This window comes from Magnolia sinica, chromosome 8 (genome assembly GCF_029962835.1).
Source record: "Magnolia sinica isolate HGM2019 chromosome 8, MsV1, whole genome shotgun sequence".
In the NCBI taxonomy this organism is placed as follows: domain Eukaryota; kingdom Viridiplantae; phylum Streptophyta; class Magnoliopsida; order Magnoliales; family Magnoliaceae; genus Magnolia; species Magnolia sinica.
This window is the reverse complement of record NC_080580.1, coordinates 39007217-39032735: the sequence shown is the minus strand read 5'-3', so window position 1 is coordinate 39032735 and position 25519 is coordinate 39007217. Positions and strand designations below refer to the sequence as shown.

Below are 25519 nucleotides of genomic sequence, written 5' to 3'. Positions count from 1 at the left end.
AATAATATAGCTTTCCATGGGCTTGAGGCCCCATAATGGGAAGAATCCTTGATCCACCATCCCCCATCACGAGTACCATATTTACTTGCAATTGCTTTTTTCCATTAACTCCCATCCTCCGTTGCAAACTTCCACATCCATTTTCTCAAGAGCGCCAAGTTCATAGAACTCAACACTCTTAGACTTGCGCCCTCTTTGCTAAATGGCTTATATGCTTCCCCCCATTTCAAGAGATGAAACTTCTGCCTATCCTTTGATCCACTCCACAAGAAATCTCGCCTTAGTTTCTCCAGTCTAACCAGGACATATCGTGGGCACCTAGAAAGAGACGTAAAATAGAGGGAGATATCGGATAATGCTGCTTAGCAAACATTGCTTTTAAGTAATCATTACTTATTTACTGCTAAATGCACACTAATTTACTAATCCAAAGAGGCCTTAACCTGTAATGGGCTGTTATGGGTCTGTAACGGTCATTATGGCCCTGTAATGCTTCAATTTTTCAGTCGGGCCATTTTTGACCCCGTACCGTGTAAGGACTAAGCCATTACCATCACGTAATGGCCGTTACGTAACTGATATGGCACACCTTGACCTTGCCATCAACAACCTTCGCACATAACTCTAGCCTTCAAATCTTGCCACAAAACATACGGTAGATGATCACCGATGGTACACCTTCATAGAACATGATTACAATGTACACACCCCACCATGGTGGTACAACTATGGAATGACTTTAACTTAGATCAGTCCCAAGTACATTAGGGTTTCACCATGAGGATAAGAAAGAAGAGAAGACAAAAGGTGGAGCGTGATAGAAAGAGATCAACAAGGTACCAGATTAATGATACTTTAATACCATGTCATGAATCATGTCAAAAAGGAGGAAAAAGGAGAAAAGTTGAGAGCACCAAAAGAGAATGCAGATTATGTCAGCAAGCTGCTTATGCCCCCTCCCTTTGTTAAGATAGGTCTTCACTTAAGAAGGAGAAGTTACAAGTATACCCCGCACACTAAAAGTTATTACAGTACCATCCTATGGGCCCAAAACCCAAAACACTTGGCTAGGTCCAGAAAAACCCAATCGAATGTGAGAAACATATGGTCGACTCGACCACACGTCCACACGTGTGATCAGAATGGCTATCAACGATTACCCAACAAAAAAAAAAAAAGAAAAAAAGAAAAAAGAAAAAGAAAGAAAAAATTATGCCTACTAGTTTGCCATTGTTTAAGAGACAAAACTATGCGCTGTTGGCTATATGTGATGCAATTATATCCAAATGAGTTCATGTCATTCAAATATCCCAGAATACAAGAAATAAACACAAGCAATACAACTAAAAACTAAAAGAACAAAGAAAATATACATTAGACTTAGAGCCACAATTTTAAGGGGTAGAAATGTTGGATTTCCCATTTTCTTTTGTTTATCCTTGAAATCAAAATTTCTTGCTTGAAATCGATTTCATTGTATCCAAGTCGTGCACCGACATGAATTTCAACTTGTTTCGTTGCGAGTATGTTGAAAAAAAATTAACGACTAATGCTCGCATTTTCTCACCTTTTGGGTTCCAGCACGAAATCCCTCTCCGATTGTGATTTCTCCAACTCAACAATTAAAGTGGAGTTGTTAAAACACACATCCAAACAGAATCTCCAAAGAAAAAATAGGCAAAAAAGGTTTTTGAAAGATTTCTAGATTTTATTTATTTATTTATGAGTGTTCAGTGAATTCACACTGTTTCAGTTGAAACTTGTGATTTCGATCGATACAAGGTATTCATATAACTGGACATGTGTTGATATATTGTGATAAATTTGATATTGCAATATATTGGCCAATTTTGACAATATCATCTATGATATCCTATAAATTGTCTATTCCAGGCTGGTTTCATATCACAAACACCTCGATACTGAAGTATTGGCTGGTACTGAGTACCACCTATATTCATAACATTGGTTAAAGGGGCCAGCTGTCCAACCTGCGATTACATGAAATATGGAGCTGTTCATCACCCATCATGCCCCCAACAACTAAAAGTAGGCCCATTCTCTATGGGCAATCCGGCAATGTAGAAATAAATCATTGACTAATTCTTTATTGTCGGTACACATGATGCACCTTTAAGGGATCACATTATCTCTTGGTTTTAGGCAATGTTTGAAATATCGATATCATGTTACGTATCGCAGCCTTGGGATACAGAGACATATCGGTTATCGCATGGGATATATTGTTTATATCGGGTAATTTATCGCACTTTTTGGTAAACATGGGGAAACATTGGGAAAATTGTTGATTTTTTCAATGAAACTTCAAGGATTGTTAAAAAGGACCTTAATACCCTTTTAAATCATAACATCTCAGAAAAGAAGTGCACATAATAATTTCCTCTGTATAAGATCTTAAGCTATGCGTCGTCTGACTGAACTAATGCAACTATATTCAAATTTAATGCATAACATTTATGTATGTGAGGATCATTTCATCAAACACTCCTAAATACTTAGAAATTAGCCTCAATTGGCAGTTGGTAGAATGGATTTTTTTTAAAAATATTTTAATATTTTTTTTATTAAATTTTAATTAAAAATGATTTTTATTTTTCAAAAATTGACAAGGACTTAACAAATTAGTAGATCAACCCTCATGCATGCTTGATTTCATGATTGGAGTGCAACATTGCAAGCAGTTTGGGAGAAATTAGGGAAAATTTTAATTTTCCCCAAATTAGACCACCTACACTCGAATTTCAAAATTAGAGTGTATGTGATGATCATTTCATCAAATACTACTAAATACTCCGAATTTAGTCTCAATAGACATGAAGAACCAATGGATATCGAAATCAAAGCTCCAACTCTATGATTTTCATGCAAAACACGAAGAACCAATGGATTTGTAACCATTTGACACCGATTTAATATAATTTCAACAACAAAAAAGGTATCAGAAATTGAAAATGCTCACCGGATTGAACATGTGGGATATATTGACACTACCTATACGTTTCGTATCACACAAGTGGGATACAAGATATATCATGGAATATATCGGTCGATATTTAAAACATTGGTTTTAGGCAGTGTTCGCATTGTCGAGGAGAAGTCAAGAATATCGCCGATAATATCACTGTTGCCGGCGTTGCGACATCAAAACCCACTTATGTTGTATCCTTTCCAAATTTTGACGATTTTTTGGTGACTTTTTCATTTTTGCAATAAATACAATTGTCGGCGAGAAGTTAGGAATGTGGGAGAGTGCGTAAATACATAAAAGTTCGAAAAAAAGAGGAAAAAACTCAGATTCATGTATGAGAGTGGATTTCGGTACCTGTAAAGGAGGATTGCCTGATCGGAAGTTGCATTTGGAAAGGCCAATCGATTGATTGACAACAGTGCGCCGTTCTCCCGTATGTGTGAAAAAAACTCTAATTTCTTGTTCTTTCTTTTTTTTTTTTTTTCTTTTTTTTTTTTTCATTCGAATAGATGATAGATTTCGGTGATTTTAACGAACATTATGTGCTTTTTTTAGATTTAGAGAGGAATCGAGGATTCCCGAAGGTCTTTATGTTTTCCTACAAATGGTTTATGAAGCCTTTTTTATGGGGATGAGAATTCGTGACTCGTGTGACGTGTTAGTCATGAGTCACCGGTGCTCTGTGGGCCCCATTATGATGTATTGTGTTTTATCCGCGCCATCCATCTTTTTTGGAAGATCATTTTAGGGCATGAGCAGAAAAATGAGTCAGATTCATATTTTAGGTGGACCACGCTAAAGAAAACAGTGGTGATTGAATGCTTACGAATAAAACTTCTTAGGGGCTCAGTGGGCCTATTGTGATCTATATGTTTGATCCACACCGTTTGTTTATTTTGATAGATCCTTTTAAGGCATTTAGTCCAAAAAGGAGGCATAATGAAGGCTCAAGTGGACCATGCCACATTAAGCAGTGGGGATTAAACTCTTACCGTTGGAAACATCCTAGGGCCCACCGTGATGTTTATTTACAATCTAGCCTGTTCATAAGGTCACATAAACCTGTATGAAGGGAAAATATAAATATCAGCTTGATCTAAAACTTCTGTGGCCCCCAAGAAGTTTTCAATGGTATGCTTTAAATCCCCACTACTTCATGTGGTGTGGTTCACTTGAGCCTTTGATTCGTCTCCTTTTTTGGCTAATGCTCTAAAATGATCTATTAAAATAGACGGATGACGTGGATAAAACAAATAGATCACGGTAGGCCACACAGAACCCTTAACATGACCGTTTGTCTCTAGATGTGTCTTGGCAGGGGTAATACTAATACACAATCTGTGCCCAACTTGGGCGCGGATTGGGTACTACCTCGAAAGGACCTAGCTAGACACGGACAGTCCAGGGGGCTTTGTGGGGCCCACTGTAATATGTATGTTTTATTCGAGTTGTCTATACATTTTGAAAGATCATTTTAGGGCATGAGCTCAAAAAGGAGGCAGATCGAATGCTCGAGTGGACCACACCACAAGAAGCATTGGTGACAATGACCCCATTGTTGAAACCTTCCCAGGGCCCATCGTGATGTTTCTTTGCCAACCAACCTGTTCATAAGGTCACATAGACCTGGATGAAGGGAAAAGATAAATATCAGCTTGATACAAAACTTTTGCCACTCCGAAGAGGTTTTCAACGGTAGGCATTCAATCCCCACTGTTTCCAGTGGTATGGTCCATGTGAGCATTCGATTTGCCTCATTTTTTGGGCTCATCGCCTAAAATGATTTGTCAAAATGGATAGATAGCATGGATAAAACACATACATCGTGGCGGGCCTCACATAACCCTTGATAGGACCGTTCATCTCTAGCTGGGTCCTCGTGGGGGTAGTACCCAATCCTCGCCCAACAAACTCGTGCTCCGGGGGAGCAGATTAGGTGCGGACCTGGCCTCCCCCAACACAATGCGACCCTTATCATGGGGCCCACCTTGGTGTAAGAATTGTACATCCACATTGTCCATCCATTTTGATATCCATTTAGGGTATGAACCCGAAAAATGAAGCAAATCCAAATCTTAAATGATCCATAGTAGAAGAAACAATGGTGGTTGATCGTTTCACCATTAAAAACTTAGGACCCACTGTAATCTCTTTGTCATGATTATTTGCCATCCAAACCTATCGATAAGGTAAGAAAAAAACTTGGATGAAGGGGAAAAACAAATATCGGCTTGATCCAAAACTTTGTGGCCCAGAAAAAGTTTTTAATGGTAAATCACCATTGTTTGCTACGGTATGCTCCACTTGAAGTTTGGATCTACTTCATTTTTTATGTCATCACCTAAATTGATCTGATATGTCAAAATGGATGGATGACGTGCATGTACAATTCATACATCAAGATGGGCTCCACAGTATGGGTTGCACTGTCCTGGGTGAGGCTGGGGCTGTTCCTAATCCGCTTCCTTGATTTTGAGGGCTAGCTGCATTTGTATTATATAAACTCATTATGGTTACTATTGGAGTGCTTTCCTATGGCAACACATGTTTTTCGGGCCCCATTAAATGAAAACTTATTATGTATGCATTTTTTTTGGCAATTTTTTTTTTTTTTTTTTTTTTTTTTTTTTTTAATTCCTAAATATCCAAATACGTGTATTTAGGCATGTCCTGAAGTTTCACTAAAAAAATTCTATTATTTTCTCCATGTTTTCCACCTTTTCCCCGCATTTATAGTTATCAGCGATAATTCTATCTCCGGTCAGCAAAACTTGTAGCGATACTGACAACTTGAACACTGGTTTTAGGTTCTCTCTCATGAGGATTTTGTTTTCTAATGCGACACAAGTAACTACTTTGACCCTAGGTGGGATTGGAACCTTCCAGACATCTATCTATAAGACTATTTGATAGAAAATGAGTTTGTTACCTTTTTTTAGTCAAATAGTCCATAGGAATCATCTTTTCCCTCTCCTCATTTCCCATCAGGTAGATTTTTCTTAAACCCTATGAGTAGGTAGTTAATGTTGCTTAAAAAAAAAAAACAGTTTCTCTCTCTCTCTCTCTCTCTCTCTCTCTCTCTCTCTCTCTCTCTCTCTATATATATATATATATATATATATATCTAGGAGACCCTCATTAAGACTTGAATGTGGACACCCCCTAGGAGAGCAAACTTCATAACCGGCTAATGCAGAACGGAATGATCTAACCTAATATGATGCCAGGAAATTAAAAGACAGATTAACTAGAGCAATGGAACAACAAAATAAAGCTAATTTACCGTAAATTCAAAATTTTCAAATTCATGACATGTCCAAATTCAAGCCCATGACAATCCTGTAATGCGAATCTCATAAATTGCTGATTTACCAGGACTTATGAGAGATTGAACCCCCATCCTAGCATACGGTTAAATATGAATTCAATGGAAATCATGTGTCTTGTTAGAGTTTTGACATGTTAGGGTTGTTTAAAGGTTAGGGAATGTGGGAAATGGATTTGGGGTATCTAGGCTCAGAGAAGTTAGGGTTGAGGTTTCGAGTTAGGATTTCAGATTTTGGGCCTAAGGGATTTAGGATTTAGGGTTTCTAGAATTGGGAATATGGGTTTCAGGTTGTGGGAATTAGGGATTTATGATTTGGACAAAAGATTTTGGAATTTGAGAATTTTAGAGTAAAGATTTTAGGGATATTAGGATTAGAGTTTTAGAGATTTAAGGTTAGGGTTTTGAAAACTAGGTGTGGATGGTTTAGGGGTCGTAGAAAGAAGAAGAATGAAGGTTTAAAAGAAAAAGAAAGAAGGAAAAAAAAAAAAAAGAGGAGATGAGAAGGAAGAAAAGAAGAAGGCGAGAGAAGATGATACCTTGTTGAGAAGAGAGAAAAGTAGAAAAAATAACTAGGGAATCGCTTTTTGTGGTTTCGCACCATCAATCCATTCACTGGATGAAATTTTGCTCAATCTCAAAGTGAAAGGAGAGAAATCTCTTTCATTCATAACATGCATAATGGCTAGGGTGGGGACGCCCAACCCTTTATATTCTCAGAAAAGACCTTTTACAAAAAGGCGCTCTTAGATAAGATTCTTAACATAAAGATGCTTAATGAATTAAAAATTGTTCCTAACTTGCTAATCTTAACACAAATATGAGTTGTACCAAAAATAACAAAACATGTAAATAAATTAAACAACTAAACTATTTCGTGGCCCACGGGGGTCCATGATCAAGATGTCCGATGATGATGATCTAACAGTCTAATCATCGTGTCCACTTGATCCAACGGTCCGATGTGTCCATCAAGCTCATATATGCAGCTCACGTGCATCTTCCTAGTGTGTGGTCCTCAGAGATGCACGGACATGCACATGGGCTCTTCAACGTGACTAGGAATATGAATTGGGCCAAGTGGGCCCCATGTAATCGTCGTCTAGCCATAATGAGACTAGCTCAACCCTCATTCTCTAGTATGGTGCTCAGATGTCCTCATTAATTCCCCTCTGCTGAGGAGATTTTGCCTTTGGCGTAATAAATTTGCGGTGATACTCAAGGATATCCGAGTTTTTTCGTTAAAGCTCTGCCTATGTGATCCACGTATTGTCTGATTTTGGCATGCCCTTCCACTTGACAAGGTTCTTCTGGTAACCTCCATGTCATGTGGAAACCACTCGCTCATCACAGATATCCTCTATCTTTCTCTCTTGGTATGTGTGTATGACAAAAGAGGTAGATGTTGGGAAGAATAGTCAGGTATAGGACAAGGGTCATAGGACAGGTTAGGAGGGATATCATCGGGATCAAGGTGATGATCTGAATAAAGGCCTGTGGGTATAGATGCTGGACCCTTAAAAGATATAAGATCTTCCACATTGAATATATCTTTAATACCCATGTCACGTGGAAGATCCACAACATATGCATCGTGTCCCAAATTACTCAATATCTTATAGGGTTCTACCCTACGGGCTTGTAGTTTCTTAACGGTCCCTTGCGGAAACCGTTCAAGCCTTATATGAACCATCACATAGTCACCTACTTGAAACTTTTTGAACCTGTGATGAGAGTCCACACATATCTTGTTTGTTTTATTGCTCATGCTAATACGTTTTCTAATTTCAACATGCAAATCATGGATATGACGTGTAAATGCATATGCGGACTCTGACAACCTATGTGAGACTAATGCGGGAATAAGATCTATAGGCTTTCTAGGCTCATCTGCTTGCCTTTCCAGATCCTCTTCCTTTGCGGGAGTCATTTGTTCACGAGGAAGGTTTGGTATAGTCAACTTGGGAACAAGATCCATGGCATGCTAAATGTCCCGCACGGGTGTTAACTCATCTATTATGTACTTTGGGGTAACATTACTAGACTCCTCCATTACCGGACTCACCTCAGGTGGTAACTCTACACTACTCTTAGGTGTAACCTTGGGTGGCATCTCCATACTAACCTTAGATGTGACCTCACTTGCCATGTGGGCTTCCTCTACACCTCCCACTTGAGACTGGCCATCTTCCCCATTATTGGGGTTTGCCTGAAGGGAAGTCTCCAACTGGGTTATGCAATTATTGGTTTCAATCCTAAGGGCTGCCAGTTGGTTACTAGTGGTCCTACCTTGGGCCTCAATGGCCGTAAGACGAGCGTTTATGGCATTGATAGCCTCGACAAGCTATTTTGAATTTATTGTGGGGGTGTAGACCAAAACCACGCCCAGTGCAAGTGTACATAAACCGGGGATCTAAAAGGGAACTTGGGAACTAAAGGCGCTAGATACAATGTGATGAGAATGGGAATACTGCTAACCCTGTACACGACAATATGAAAACCTAACCTAGATGCAACATGAGAATCTTATGCTAAACCTAGTCTCTATATGCAATGAATGCACTAATAAGGCCCTAGATGTGATGTGCTAACCCTAAGTAAACTCATGCTAAAATCATAAGCTCTGATATCAAATTTTGTTGCAGGATGGAATGATCTAACCTAAAATGATGCCGTGAAATCAAAAGACAGATTAATTAGAACAATGAAATGACAAAAAAAAAATCTAATTTACTATAAATTTAAAATTTTCAAATTCATGACATGTCCAAATTCAAGCCTATGGCAGTCCCGCAATGTGAATCTCATAAGTTACTGATTAACCAGGGCCTATGGGAGATCCCCATCCTAGCATAGGGTTAAATATGAATTCAATGGAAATCATGAGTCTTGTAAAAATTTTAACGTGTTAGGGTTGTTTAAAGGCTAAGGAATGTGGAAAATGATTTGGGGGTATCTAGGCTCAGAGGAATTAGGGTTTTGAACATTAGGGTTGAGGTTTCAGGGTAGGATTTTAGATTTTGGGTTTATGGGATTTAGGATTTAGGGTTTTTAGAATTGAGAATATGGGTTTTGGGTTGCGGGAATTAGAGATTTATGATTTGGACAATGGATTTTGGAATATAGGAATTTTAGAGTTAGGATTTTGGGGAGATTAGGATTAGAGTTTTAGAGATTTAAGGTTAGGGTTTTAGGGACTTAGGGTTTTGAGAACTAGGTTTGGATGGATTAAGGGTTGTAGAAAGAAGAAGAAAGAAGGGGGTGAAAAGAAGAAAAGAAGAAGGTGAGAGAAGATGATACTTTGTTGAGAAGAGAAAAAAGAGGAAAAGATAACTAGGGAATCACTCCGTGGTTTCACACCACCAATCCAATCACATGATGAAATTTTGCTCAATCTCAAAGCAAAATGAGAGAAATCTCTTTCATTTATAACATGCATAATGGCTAGGTTGGGGATGTCGAACCTTTAATAGTCTCACAAAAAACCTTTTACAAAAATGCGCTTGTTATTACCCAAACCTGGATAGGCAGGTACCACACCTGTAGACGTCCGAATACCTGCACTGGTAGTATGTAAAGGACAGCGGGGGCGCCGATTGTGGCCAGGGACCCTCCGTTGCCTAAGTTAGGTGAGTTGAATTAAAGTAGAAATGGGGCCTGAGTTAGGGTTTTTTGTGCTTACCTTCCTCCAATGGCAGTGGGTGTATTTATAAGACGCTTAGCCGGATTCTAAACTTGCATATCCCAATGGGATACACTGGACTTGCATATCCTGGTGGGATATGCTAGATATGCTGAAGGGTCTTTATTTGAATGAGGATCTGTTTTTGAAATTCTCACCGAGCCAGGCTCGGTCCGCATAATCTTCGGTTAGAATCATGTCAAAATTTTCATTTATTGGTTCAAGCCGGGATTCTCTCTAGATATCCCACCTTTAAGGTCGAGGTCGATCTGATCAGCTCGGGAGGTGAGTCATGTTATCGAGCTCTGACCTTAAGTAGCTCAGCTCGGTGGCGATCCCCGAGGTTGGCCTAGGGCTCATCTCACAGTTGATGCCTCTGTAGCTTAGGGAGTTTGTTCAGGTATTCTTAGTCAACATAGCTTTAAGATACCCCTTCTATGATCGGTTGCATATCTCATTCAGTAGGCCAGTTCGGTTTTCCCCTTAACAACGCTCTCAGATAAGATACTCAACATAAAGACACTTGATGAATTACAAGTTGTTCTTAACTCCCTAATCTCAACACAAATATGAGCTATACAAAAACTAACAGAACATGTAAACAAACTAAGCAACTAAACTATTTTGTGGCGCATGAGGGTCCACGATCAAGATGTCTAATGATGATGATCCAACGGTTCGATCATCGTGTCCACTCGATCCAACGGTCCGATGTGTCCATCAAGCTCCTATATGTGGCCCATGTGCATCTTTCTAGTGTGGGGTCTTCAAAGATGCACGAACATGTACGTGGGGTCTTCAAGGTGGCTAGGAATGTGAATCGGGCCAAATGGGCCCCATATAATGGTCATTTAGCCATAAGGAGACTGGCTCAACCCTCCTCCGGTATGGTGCTCGGACTAACTGTGCTATCCAGTTGGAGATATGTTACCACCAGTGTTTTAAATATCGACGATATTGGCTGATATATCCCATGATATATCTTGTATACCACTTGTGCGATACGAAACACACAGGTAGTGCCAATATATCCCACATGTTCGATTCAATGAGCATTTTCAATTTCCAATCCCCCTTTTTTTTTGTTGAAATTATGTTAAATCAGTGTCAAATGGTTACAAATCCATTGGTTCTTCATGTTTTGCTTGAAAAATAATGGAATTAGAGCTTTGATTTCGATATCCATTGGTTCTTCATGTTCTCCATATTTTTTTCAAAAATTTCCTTCAATCAGCTGTCAATTGAGACTAATTTCGAAGTATTTAGGAGTATTTGATGAAATGATGATCACATACACTCTAAATGTTATGCATTCAATTTGGATATAGTTGCATTAGTTTAGTTAGACAGCGCATAGCTTAGGACCCTGTACAAATGAAACCTATTATGTGCACTTCGTTTTTGAGATGTTATGATTTAGATGTGCTAAGGTCTTTTTTTAGCAATCCCTGAAGTTTCATTAAAAAAATTCAATCATTTTCTCAATGTTTGCCCATGTTTTGCAAAAAATATGATAAATTACCTGGTACAAACGATATATCCCATGCGATAATCGATACGTATCTGTATCCCAAGGATACAATATGTAATGCGATACCGATATTTCGAACACTGGTTACCACTGTATTTCGAACAACAATATAGGAATGCTCTTTTGTATTGAAATATAATTGAAAGGAAATCTAATAGATGTCATTGCGTTTAATTCATGCAAGGTGCTACCGCTTGAATTAACTACTTTAGAATTAGACATTTCAATTACCTTGCACCTACTTATCACTCAATAGTTTGAATTTTGAATTCTAGATAGCATATTTCACTCAAGGTGTATTGGCTCTATCTAAGTGCCTGAAAGAATTCTAGATAGCATATTTCATGCAAGGTGTAATTGCTTTATCTCATCATCTAATAGTTTAAATTTTGACCTCTAGATAAAATTCTTCATGCAAGGTGTATTGACTTTATCTCATCACCTGATAGTTTGAATTTTGAATTCTAGATTATGCTGTAGTAGAGAAGCCAAGTCTAAAGGCATGGATGCAAGGTGGGTTGGACTACATAATGCTTAGGAACTTGACCATAGATGGGATTCGTACAATTGGAAGCGTTCTTGGTCAAAGCATTGCTCTTGACTACTATATTCGTCAGGTTTCTTATGTGCCTCTTTGCATGTTTTGAAATCATGAAATGCGTTTTTTTATTCTCAAGCATTATAAACATACTACTATCTTTTCTCTTTTAGGTCGATGGAATGGTTGCAGAATTCACAGATATAAATCGTGGGATGGAGAAAACTGGTACCTTTACTATGAAGCGGAAAAAGCTTTTCCAACTAGTAGGAAAAGCGAACTCTAATCTAGCTGATGTGATTCTTAAGCTAGGACTTTTCGAGAGGTAATATCTTTGTTGCCAGCCCTGACCAAGGACCTTTATCTTCTACACTTTGTAGCTTGCAAGAATTTGCTGGGAGATGGTGAGGCTGAGCACCGAGAGTTGCTATGCGCATTATCTCCCACTGATGAAAGATGATCGGAGGGAATCTGGCAAGCATTACAAAATGTGAATTTTTGAATGCGAATTTTGAAATCTATGTTGATATTTCTGCGACCAGTTTTGGATGATGGGAGATAAGTCCACTCCGATTCCTGCACACAGAATCTCCTCTTATCTTATTAGAATATTGGCCACACAACAAAAAATTGGTGCCTTTGTTCCAACATTGTATTTATCTATCATACTGGAGCATGGAATTTCTTGTTGTTGGAATTCAAGCCACTGTAGTGTCTATGTCCTCACTCATTTTTGTTACTTTCTGAGAGGAACAAATACCTTCAATGGTATTGTATCCCTGTTCATGACGCGGTATGAATTTTAGACGGCATCCTTGCACATGAGCTGTCCAGTATTCCTTGAGATTTTACAATACTTGAGGCTTCCAAATGCGACATGCAAGACGATCGCCACAACTGATATTAACTATTATTTTTGACAGTCTTGTGATATTTGAGATTGATATCGTCGTTCTCCTAATTTGTGGTTCCATTTTATGATCGGCATAACTGATATTCACTATTATTTATGACAGTCTTGTGATATTTTAGATTGATATTGCGTCATTCTCCTGATTTATGGTTCCATTTTATGGCTCTCGAACTTGCTAGCAATGATGAATGGGAGGTCATGGCCTTTGAAGCAATGTGTGTGTGTGTGTGTGTGTGTGTACATACTCCTATCATATTGCTTGCTTCCAAACCAAAGAGAAAGAGATTTGAGTGTTGGTGCATAGATGTCAATTATTCCCAACTTTCTTATAAGAGAAATGCTATGATGATGTACACTCCACAGCAGTTCTTTATTTTCTACACTTACTGTTAGTATCGAAAAAATGTACGAGGAATATTGTAAAAGACTTTCTATAAAGACTTTGTAAATATTAGTTTATCAAATTTTTTCATTAAATTAACATGTAGTGAAGAACTAAATATGATACTTTCAAGAAACAAGAATTAATAACATGGTGTAGTTTTTTTAATTGGATAATGATAATTTCATTAGAAAAAATTACATAAAGGGAGGGTCTCCAATACAACAAAACATATGGAAAGCACCCTCAGGGCTTGTTTGCATGCCCGAAAACTCACTCATGACAATGATTTCCATTTCAAATGACCTAAAATGTTTTTGGCTCTGTTTTTTTGTTTTTTGTTTACTGGCAAGTCTTTCTAAAAAGGAAATGCAAGTGTTGTCCAACTCTCCAATGGAAACCTTTAAAAAAACAGTGTGTTGTCCAAGGGATGAAGTTGACATTTAGTTTTCCAAGGACTTTCCAAAAGACAAAAAAACTTCTGTAGTCTACTCCACTTCTCTAATTGCAACTATAGTCTGTCCTATGTTACACAAATCCTATTCTGCCTTCCACTTCGTCAAGGGCCACAACTTCAGTTAGACCATAGTTTATCAAATCTTTTCTTGTGGCCTCTATAAAGTCCTTTTGGGCCTTCCCCTTGCCCATTTAGAGCCTTCAACTTGCACCTACTCCTAACCATCACATTTCTTGGTCTTTGTTTCTCATGACCAAATCACCCAAGTTTGCTTTCCCCTATCCTATTACCTATTGGTGCTACCCTTAAGTTGCCTCTAGTGCTGTCATTTCTAATTCTATCCTTTCTTGTCTTGCCACTCATCCATCTCAACATCCTCATTTCAGCTACAATCAACCTATCTAACCCATTTACTACATGAGCTGGATTTTAGGCATTATTTTGAAAAATGGTTACATTATAGCCGTATTGGCCATTACGTAAGCACATCAGTTACCCCTGTTACATGTTACCAGTGTTTAAATTATCGGTGACATTATTAAATTGTCACCGATATTTTCGGTATCTCTGGGTCATCAATATCGAACACCACATATTTCGTTTCTCTTCCAGATATTGGTGAATTTTTGCCGATTTTTTCGGATTTTCTGACAATTTCAAATTATCGCCGCTAAGTTACTGTTTCTATCCAACAACCACCCTATTATCGAAAGACAGAAAGGGAAAATTTTCGGCATTTTCATCCAGCAACAAATTCGAGCAAGGTCCAGATTAAATACTCGAAAAAAGAAGAAATACCTTTTTTTTTTATTTCCTTTTGGAGGTGCTTGGATTGCGGGGAATGAAAAAACTTGAAATTTTGGGAATTTCGGCGAGGGTGTAGGAGATCTTCTGCCGAAATTTCCTCCTATTGTAAAGAATCCGCGATTTTTGCATTGAAGGGGCTTGAAAACACTTCGATTCAAAAGAGAGAATCTGATTTAGGGTTTTGAAATGGGGGTTTCGAAAAGGTCGGCTTCAACGATTCGACACTTTCCCTTTCGTTTTTATTTCTTACGGACGCAACAACCGTGATGTGTCTGACTGTGTGGGGCCCTCATCAATGTATGCATCATATATCTGCACCTTCCATTAGTTTTTCCATGTAAATTTAGGGCATGGGCCAAAAAACAAAAGAGATCTAGAATTCAGGTGGACCACACCATAAGAAGCAATGGTCGTTGAACACTCACCATTAAAAACTTCCTAGGGGCTAGGGTCCACCATAATGTTTATTTCCCATCCATGCTGTTCATAAGGTCACATATAACTGAATGAAGAAAAAACATAAATATCAGCTTGACCTAAAACTTTTGTGGCCCACAAAAAGATTTTAATGGTCAGTTACCACTGTCTCTTAAGGTGCGGTCAGTGGTCCACTTGAGTGTTGGATCTGCTTCATTTTTTGGACCATGCCTTAAAAAGATTTGGTAAAATGGATGGATGACGTGGATATACAACATGTACATTGAGGTGGGCCCCACGGACAGGTCCCGTCCCACCCACCTAGTTGGAAAAGGATGCTGATTGGCGGGTGCGGATTGGATACTAACAAGGTCAGTAGCCAAATTGCTATTGAAGTGATGTCACCAAGCTCTGTGGACCCCACCATGATGCATGTGTTGTATCCATACCGTCCAACCATTTTTAGAGATCGTTTTATGGCATTACAAAGAGAATGAGATAGATCTAAAGTTGAAGTGGACCCCACCATAGAAAATAGTGGGGACAGTGACATCCACCATTCAAAGCTTCTTAGGGGCCACAGTAGTTTCCAATGAAGCTGATAGTTTTGTTTTCACTTCATCTATCTCTATGTTAACTTATGAATAGGATGGATCTCAAAAATACATCATTGTGGGCCCTATAAATGTTTCAACGGTGGGTGTGACGACTCCCATGGTTTTCTGTGGTGGGTCCACTTGAAATTTAGATCTATCTCATTCTCTTTGTAATGCCATAAAACAATCTCTACAAATGGTTGGACGGTATGGATACAACACATGCATCATGGTGGGGTCCACAGAGCTTGGTGACGTCACTTTAGTAACGATTTGGCTATTGACCTTGTCAGTACCCAATCTGCGCCTCGGATTGGCTTGCAACATATCCAATAGCAAATGGCTTCTTTTCAACATAATGTGGGCCCGACTATGAAATGTGTTTCATCCAGGCCGTCCATCCATTTTTTTATATCATTTTATGATATGATCTGAAAAATGAGGTAGATCCAAATATCAAGTGGATCCCCACCATGATCATTTTATCACCGCTGCTTCCTATGGTGTGGTCCACTTGAGCCATGGATTTGCCTAATTTTGGGGCTTATATCCTAAAATTATATAGCAAAATGAAATGGACAGTGTTGATAAACTTAAATGAAATGTCATTTTGCCACGTGTATTGGAGGGGCTGCAAATCATAAAACTCCCTTGAAGAGTGCGCCCTTGTAGGGTTTCTTTTGCCCATGGAGCCTTGCTAAGCCACACACACGTGCAATAAAAGCTCATGTATGTGTCATGTACGTGCCTACATGGCATGATACATCCAAGATCTAACTGTGATTAAAAAAAGAAAAAAGAAAAAAAAGGCACCACTGCATTGATGCCAGTCCAAGAATCAGTTTGATCTACTAGTTGAGTGGGCCGCATTTTGCAAAACAAATGTACAACTCTGACAACTAGGGTGAAGCTTTTTAATTGTTCACCTATTTCCCATGTTAGGTCCCGCATGTTATTTGGATCATAATTATTTTTGAAAAACATGTATAAGGTTGGATCAACCTGATGGATGGATTGCATCTTGTACTTATGTGCCATGCTAACACACGTGCGTTGTGTACATCAATTTTATAACGAGTAGATTAGTATTACCCAGGTAACACTATAGTGGGTGGTTCCCTAACCATGGGGCCCACCTTGATGTGTGTTGTATATCCATGTCGTCCATCAAAATTTTCAGCTCATTTTAGGACATAGTCAGAAGCAGATCCAAATCTCATGAGGACCACATGGTACTTGGAATGATATCTTATGGTAGCGCATGCTTTTAAGCCCGATTAAATGAAAACTTAGTGTATGCATTCTTTGTGCAAATTTTTTTATTCCTAAATATGCAAATATGTGTATTTAGGCATCTCTTGAAGTTTCATTGAAAAAATCCACCGTTTTCCTCATATTTCCCCAGTTTTTCCCACATTTCTGGTTATCGGCAATATTATATCTTTATCTCTGATCAGCGAAACTTGTAGCGATACCAACAACTCGAACACTGCATGTTAATGGGGTGAACAGGTAGAGGATGAATTCCATGCATTACATTAATTTTGGGCTCTGTTCAAGTGTAAAATCGGGGTGACATTATTAATCTGATTTTTTTATTTCTCTCCTTAAATTTCTTGAGGGAAATGGTGTTTATGAATTAGGGACATTCATTAGTGGGACGAATCCCACTGATTGCACAATGGGCTGTTTTTGGGTTGTTCAAATGGTCCCAAATTAGGCCGACACTATTCATGCATTATGCTTCTAACTTGTGGTTTGTGTAATTATGTCACTATTGTTCATATGTTGACTTATAATCTTTTGTATTGATATTAGATATTCAAAATATTAAATATAATAATTTTAGAGTCAGGTACTTAGGGTTCAGCTTTAAATGGTTAGCCTGTCGGATAATATTTTTACCAAAGAATGGCTTGTTACACCATCGAATGCATGTCCAAAAAAAAAAAAGAGTACATACTTGGGATCCACACTTAAAAAAAAAATAATTTCCCAGTATTTTTTGAGATTGTTTTCTCCTGACAATCAATTTCAGTCATTAGAGGGCCGTATTGGCCGATGCTGCCCATACCATATTAGCCAGGCCGGTACGGAAGCTGTTTTGGATCCTTAAAAACCATGATATAAGGATGGAGCATGTTCAAATTTTAGAATACACTTCTCATAGGATTCTAGTTTCACGCACGCTTGCCACTACTCACCTCTTTGATAGATGACTTCAGTACACTTTTAAGGAAAAGGTTGTCCAAGAGGTGTCATCCAAATGCAAAACAGCATTATCCATAGGCAACCTTGTCCATGCACCCAAACACAACATGGAAATCTGGAATCCATTTCTTAAGTGACTTTTCCAAGCATCGAAATGAGCTCTTAGCAGCTAGGAAATTTGCACTAGCATTAGTGGCTAGCAAGGAAAGGAAAGCAATATATTTGTTACTACTTCCCCAATCTCATCGAATCAAAATTTAATCTCCACAGTTACTTCTTATCCACCACAATCCAAGACTAAAGTCAACTAGGAACACCTTCAACAAAGAGGGAGCTCCTTAAGGACACTGAAAATAATTCAACGCCCTCCTTTTAGGGCGATAGCCCCAAATTATAAGATTGAATATATATGTTATGGAGGGATAGTGTATTTGGAAGCCACTTCCTTAGTGTCATTGCATGGAAAAGTGAATCTCCATAACTGCGCTTATCTATCCCAATCCAAGACTAAAGGCAACTAGAAACACCTTCAACCAGGAGCAGGCTTAGAAAGGAAGCGGAAAAATATTTCAAAGCCCTCCCTTGGGGCTACAACTTCCGTCATGTTCAAATCGCATGCCCTGTGGTGTAAATTTTATCTGATAAAATCATAATATTGTTATGGATGGGAGACCCATACCTGGATCCATATCATGGATTTTAGGAATATTGGAATTGTATTTCCTAGGCCATCCATGACCAATATGGGCATAGTGGCTCCTACTTTGAATACAAAATGACACTAATAAAGCACCATTAAATTCATTTAGGTTTGTAATCTCGGATGTTTAAGTAGGTGAAAGACATTTGGGATGTTTATATAATCCTTTGTTAGATTAACAGTTTTCTAAACTGTACAATTGCTAACGCTGACTTTCCATTTCCATCTTGAGATGGAAATCGAGGGCGATCCAAGGATGAAAAAAACTTCCCACGCTGACGATCGTCAACGATCGAAGGGAAGGAGTACTCAATTTAGAGGAAAATTGATCATCAGAAAATCCCTCTCACCCTCGATTGCAGACTCATCTCGAGATGGAAATCGAGGGCGATCTGACCGCCGTTCTTCTTGAAAATCAGATCGTGATGTCTCCCCTCGTTCCTGAACCCAAAGAGATTAAAGCAAGTCTTCTAAAGCAAGGACCCGATAGTTCCTCCAGCCTCAATAGGTATTTCATCAGAGACTATAATACCATAAGATCAAAAGACCAATCCAGAGCTCAGGGTCGTGTCCAAAGAAGGCAGGTGGAAAATTCCTTGAGGTTGGCCACAAATTCGGAGTACTCCAGTGAATGGATCAAGTTTGAGAAAAAAAAAAAGAAGAAGAAATATCCCTGCCTTACTCAAAATCGTACTCTCTTTCAATCCTCTCCGTTAGCTTCCAACCTTGTACATCGACAGCTTACCTGAAGAATGGATGGACATCCCCATTTTAAGAGTCTTTGGTAAATTCTGGGAGGTTAGAGAGGTGGTCATTCGCAAGGAAAGAGGCTCTACTTCTATTAGGGGGCTTGCTTTTATTAGATTCAATTCGGATGTCGAGTTGAAAAGAGCTATGGAAGGGATGAGAGGCAAAAAATTCTATGAAAAGGAAATCAAGAGTCAATATTTCTCACTTTGGTCTAGAGAGGGTAACTCTGAGAAGAGGTTTCAAGATGAGCAGTTGCGCCCTTCGTCAAGAGTTCATTTTGCCTCCCAACCCCTCCCCTCTCCACCGCATCCTAGGGTTCCAGGTTTAAACCACTTTGGTACGCCTAGTAAGTCCTTTAAAGAAGTGTTGCAACTTGTAGGGAAAGGACCCTGCTGTTGTTTCTCCGTAGTTACCGGATCCTCCTCCCCCTCCCCAATTCCCTTCTCCATCCTTACCTCCCACTCTACCTATGAATCCCTCTCCACCAATCCCATCATCCTCGATCCTTCGTCTTGCTCTTCCCATTCCCTATTCTCGTAGCCCTTTTCAAATTCTTCCATGTTCGGAGGGTTGTCAACCGACAATTGTTGTATTGGGTATCATAATTGACAGAGCTTTAGCAAATTTTCATTGGTCGATTGTGGTATTCTTGCAAAAAGGCTTTTTGGTCTCTGATCTCTTAGAGTGGTTCTAGTTTTATGGTTCACTTTCTGATGAATATTGTATCATCTGAAGCCTCTCGCCGGAGATTTTTTGGGTTTTTTTTAGCTCCTTTCTCGGATATAAAATTGATCCTATCCATTGTCTCTACATAGTGTGGGGCCTATTCAAGGGATGTGTTAATGGTTGGATTGGTCCAGGTTTGGATCGTTCGATGCTTGGTTTTCCTTTGGAGTCCCCCTTGAATTATGGTTTGAAGATTTTTTTTCTAACTTTGGGCCCTACTGTTTGTGGAGGTGTTGTAGCTTCATCAAGAAACCAAGAACTAGGAAGATATTAGCTTTGCCGGATTCCTTATCAGAGTCAAGAGTTCGAGGGAAACCTAAAAACAGTGAAAGTTCTAATGGGGCAACAACCTATGGAAATCTCCATCGTTCGTCAGGTTGAATCAAGCAAAGGGGGTGCAAATGTGGTCCCTAATGTTCCGCTGCAAAAGTCTCCCGCCATGAATGAAGGACCATCAATTCCAAACTCCTGCAGACTACCTTATTTGAGGACCCATACATGTGATACTTCATCTCATTCGTGCGAGACACGTCAGCCCCAATCTCTTCTCTTTGGTTGACACGTGGAAGAAAACCCGATGGTTCTGACTCCGATTTAATGCAATGTTATCTCCACCTCGTGGGACGCGGATTTCCTGCGAAAGCCTTTCACAGGAAGTTCCTGCGCAAGGATGCTGGTTGGGCCCCACCAGGATGTCTGTGAGAAATCCACCCTGTCCATCCTTTTTTCAAAATCATTTTAGGACGTTCGACCAAAATTTAAGTGTATCGAACACTCAAGTGTGCCACACGAGAGGAAACAGTGGGAATTCAGTGAGCACCGTTGAAGCATTCTTATAGTCATAAAAGTTTTGTATAATGCTATCTTTTTGGTGTTTTCACATCATTCCACTGGGAATGACCTTATAAACGGTTTGGATAGCATATAAACATCAAGGTGGAGCTCAGGAAGGTATTAACGGTAGGAATTTCTTTCCCTAATTTTACCTCTCGTGTGACCCACTTGAGTTTTGTATCCTCTTTATTTTTGGTTGCACCCCCTAAATTGATCTCTCAAAACGGATGGACGGAATGGATTTCTCATATACATTGAAGTGGGCCCCACCCAGCATCCTTGGGCAGGAGCTTATTGCGCAAGGCTTTCGCAGGAAATCCGCGTCCACCTCGTGTACGAGATACAATAGACTTCTCCCGATTTTTGTGAGATATCAAGATTTTCTCTCTACTCGATCTTATCGCCTCTCTCGGAAGAGCATATATCTATCTCCACTTTCCAATCTGCTGAGGTAGTATTTGTATTGAGAGATCTCCAAATATCTCTTCTCATCCCAAGGTTTGATCAAGGTCCTATTCTAGAGAGTGTTAGTGTATAGTATGTGTGGTTAGTGACTCTTTTAATGTAAGTGCATGTGCACACTTTCCTCCTCCTGCAGTGTACTATATGCTCTATTCTAATAAAACATTGTGTGTTAGGGCATCTTGGCTAACACACAACATTTCCCCCAAACTCTCCTCTTTCTTCTTCTTCTCTCTCACTCTTCTCCTCTTTTCTCCACACTATAATCATCAAATCACCTTCTACTCCTACACCCCTCCTTTCCTATAGTAACGAAGACACATGTTAAGACCTGATCGTTTCAGATCAAAAGGTGATGTTTGAAGATTATATTTCTCTCCCTTAGAAAGCTAGCCATGTCATCATGACTGACCTCCTTTTTTAAAACAAGTTTAATGTTCTCACTACGTGTCAACAAAAGCCTATTTCTACTTCGGAAGCGGCCAATTGAGCATTTATGGCTTTGATTCCAGAGCAAGAAAACCATATTTCAAGCTTAGATCAGCTCCCTTAGCTTCCTCAAGAGAATATTTTCTTTCCCCCCCTACAATAGTTGGCAATCTCAGTATGGTAAGGGAGCCAATTATTCTCGAAGAAGTAGAATTGTCAGATTCAGTAAATGATTCTAGTGATAGTGAGAATTCAGAGGCAGAATTTCTGAAAGATGAAGACGTCCCTATAGAACTTTCACCTCCCTCATTCACCAAGACTCTGGGGCACTTTGACCAACCCTACTGCCTATTGCTATCGATATTTTTTCTACTCCTTTGTCCCCTGTTTTTTATTTTAATGCCAATCCTGATCCTTTCTTTCAGGGAAACCCTTCGGCCAACCTTTGCCTTCCGACAGGAACGCTAGCCATTGATCATATTCTAGAAGACCCTACCTCTTTCGGTAGGGGAGAGCCAGACTTGGATCCAACGCATCTGGAGGAAGCATTGGTTATTTCTCCCCTCAGGACGTCTTTTGGCCTTAATACTGGTTTGGTGGATCAGGAGGTTTTGCCTTCTCCCTCAATTCCTGTGGAAGTCCTGGAGGGCTTGGTTAAGGCCATTGAAAAGAAATGATGGGTAAGGGAAGCAGTTGGTCATGTTGGAAGACTCCTTGGAGTAGTAGCCTTTGGTAACCGAGATGTGGACTACATGGATCTATTCAAATTGGTAGCAGAAAGGGGAATGAGAGTAATAGTTGAAGGTGTTGCTCATCCTAGTCCTCCGAGATCTCTTCAATTGAACAAGGAACTCCAAAATCTTGGAGTTGTATCGCCGAGGTCAACGGAAGCCATCCCCAAAAAAGAAAGGGGAGAGGGGTTGTCAAAGTGCTCCAATGAATATCATGTCTTGGAATGTCAGGGGGTTGGGGTGTCCCCAAAAACAAACCTAGGTCAAGGAAATGTGTAAGCAACCGAAGGCTAATCTAATTGTTTTGCAGGAAACTAAATTGCAATATATGGACAGAGGTTTAGTCAACTCCTTATGATGCAAGAAAGGTAAGGACTAGCTAACCCTTAATTTTGTAGGATCAGCTAGAGGTATTTTGATCATGTGGGACTCCACTCAAAAAAGGAAGATTTCGGGATTGGTCAGTTTTCCATTAATATTTTGTTTTGTGAATTCAATTTGGGTTTTCGTTGGATTTTTTTTTCACATTTATGGTCCATCCATATCTTCTTCTCGGGCTCTTTTTTGGGAGGAACTCTCCTCTGTCTATATGATAAAAAGAATTTTCCTTGGGTGGTTAAGGGAGATTACAACATCATCCATTTCTCCTTCGAACGCTCTAACGGATCGATGATAACTTCATCGATGAGGGACTTTGCGGAATGGAATAGCAAGCTCCCTATTTTGGGGGGGGGGTATCATGTCCCTCATTGACAGATTTGTGGTTGCATCTAGTTGGATTCAATAGTTCATGTTTGCTCACCAAGGGGGATTGCCCAGACCTATTTCTAATCATTGCCCCATTTTATTGGAAACTAATGAATTAAATTGGGGGCATAAACCTTTTGGGTTCGAGTTGGCTTGGGTTAAGGTTGAAGGCTTCAAGGATATGATTATTGATTGGTGGGCGTCTTTTCAAATTGAAGGTAAACTTGGTTTTATCTTTTTCAAAAAGCTCCAGATGCTAAAAATCAAACACAAAGCGTGACATAGAGAGGTTTTTGGATTGAGGGGAACTGGAGATGTCCTCTTTGCTTCAAGCAATCCAAGACTTATAGACTTAAAAGAGGAGGCTGATTTTCCCTCTAAAGAGGAGTATAAATGCTAGAGTTAATCTCTCTTGATTATTGCAGTGTTTGAAATATCGGTATCGCATTACGTATCGCACCCTTGGGATACGGATACATATCGGTTAACGCATGGGATATATCAGTCGTATCGTGTAATGTATCGTTGTTGTTGGAAACATGGGGAAACATCGGGAAATTGGTCGAATTTTTCAATGAAACTTCAATGATTGTTAAAAAAAGACACCAATACACACTTATAAATCAAAACATTACAAAAAGCAAGTACACATAATAGGTTTTCTTTGTATAAGGTCCCAATATATGCTTTGTCTAACTGAATTGATGCAAGTATATTCAAAGTCTATTCATATAATTTATAAATGTAAAAAAGACGTGTGGAAACACAAGCAATACATTCAAAAGCAAAGTAAGAATCACTAGATCAGGTCACATACATGTTTCATTTTATGTTTGGACACAAAAATTGCATTTGATTTGCAAGAAATTGGGAAATTTGATTTATTTTTTTTAATTTTTCGCAACTAAGCCCATCTCCTCCAAATCTCTAAATCGAAGCTCTCAATCCATGATTTTTCATGCAAAACAAAAAAAATCATGGATTTGTAACAATTCGATACTAATTTAACATGATCTTCAGGAAAAAAAAAAAAAAAAGGATCAAAAATCGAAAATGCTCACCAGATCGAACATGTGGGATATATCCCACTACTTATGTGTTTCGTATTGCACAGGTGGGATACAAGATATATCGTGGGATATATCGGCTGATGTCGTCCATACTTAAAACATTGGATTATTGTGCGTGTCTCAAAGAAGAGATAGAATGCCATTAGTGCTCCAAGGCTATTTGGTTAAAGGAGGGAGATCAAAACACCAAATTCTTCCACAATATCGCAAATTCCCGAACACAATCAAATTCTATCTCCTCCCTTCTTGTTAATGACATTTTAATTTCGGACAAAAAGACCATCTTTGACTAGATAGTTGAGTTCTATTCTAAGTTATTCTTGACGGATGGTGTAAATCGTCTCAAAATTGATGACTTAGATTTTAGAACCATTTCAGAGGAAGAAGTTGTGCAGCTTGAAAGACCTGTTGATCTCGAAGAAATCAAATGTGCGGTCTTGGGTCTAGGAAGGGACAAAGCCCCTGGTCCAGATGGTTGGTTTTCCATTGGCTACCCCCCCATATTACCACAACCGTTTGTCTACTAAGTTGGGTAGTACTTTTTTGGTTCTTAACCCTAAAGTTGAAGGAGCTCAAAATATCAAAGATTTCCTCCTATTAGTCTCGTTAGTGCTCCCTATAAAATTCTATCTAAAGTCCTAGTTGAAAGGCTAAAAAATGTGGTTTCTAAAGTCGTTTCCCCATTCCAATTTGCTTTTGTAGAAGATAGGCAGATCTTTGACTGTGTTGATTGCTAATGAATGTCTAGATTCTTGTTTCAGGAATAATAAAAGGGGATCCTTGATCTTGAGAAAGCTTACGATAATGTCGATTGGACATTCCTTGATTACCTTTTGGAAAGAATGGGTTTTGGTTTCAAATGGAGAGCTTAGATCAGAGTGTGCATCTCTTCTCCCAAATACTCTGTATTGATCAATGGCTCCCAATTTGGCTATTTTAGAGCTTCTAGAGGTCTTCGGCAGGGTGACCACCTCTCCCATTTTCTCTTTGTTATCATGTCTAAGGTCCTTAGTAGTATGTTGACTAGGGGAAAGGAGGTGCGCCTTTAGGGGTTTTTTCTATCAGAAACTTCCCTTCTGCTATCTGCCACCTTCAATTTGCTGATGATACCCTACTATTATGTGAGGTAGAGGAGACCATGGTTACCTTCTTGAGCATGACCATAGGCTGGTTTTAGGTAGCGTCTGGTTTAAAGCTGAATCTCTCAAAAAGTGAAATATAT

The 25519-nt window shown here is 39.1% G+C and overlaps 1 protein-coding gene across 2 annotated transcripts in view; it reads left to right on the top strand.

The window, feature by feature from the left end:
* LOC131253259 (protein RETARDED ROOT GROWTH, mitochondrial-like) overlaps positions 1-25519 on the top strand; it is a 63753-nt gene that overhangs the window by 24105 nt on the left and 14129 nt on the right. For both annotated transcript variants that reach the window (XR_009175063.1, XM_058254195.1), the window contains exons 4-5: positions 11996-12144; positions 12239-12390. Coding sequence is in view for 1 of the 2 variants with exons in the window: in XM_058254195.1 (XP_058110178.1) it covers positions 11996-12144; positions 12239-12390 (301 nt within the window). In the remaining variant the exon portion in view is untranslated. The remainder of the gene's footprint in view (positions 1-11995; positions 12145-12238; positions 12391-25519) is intronic.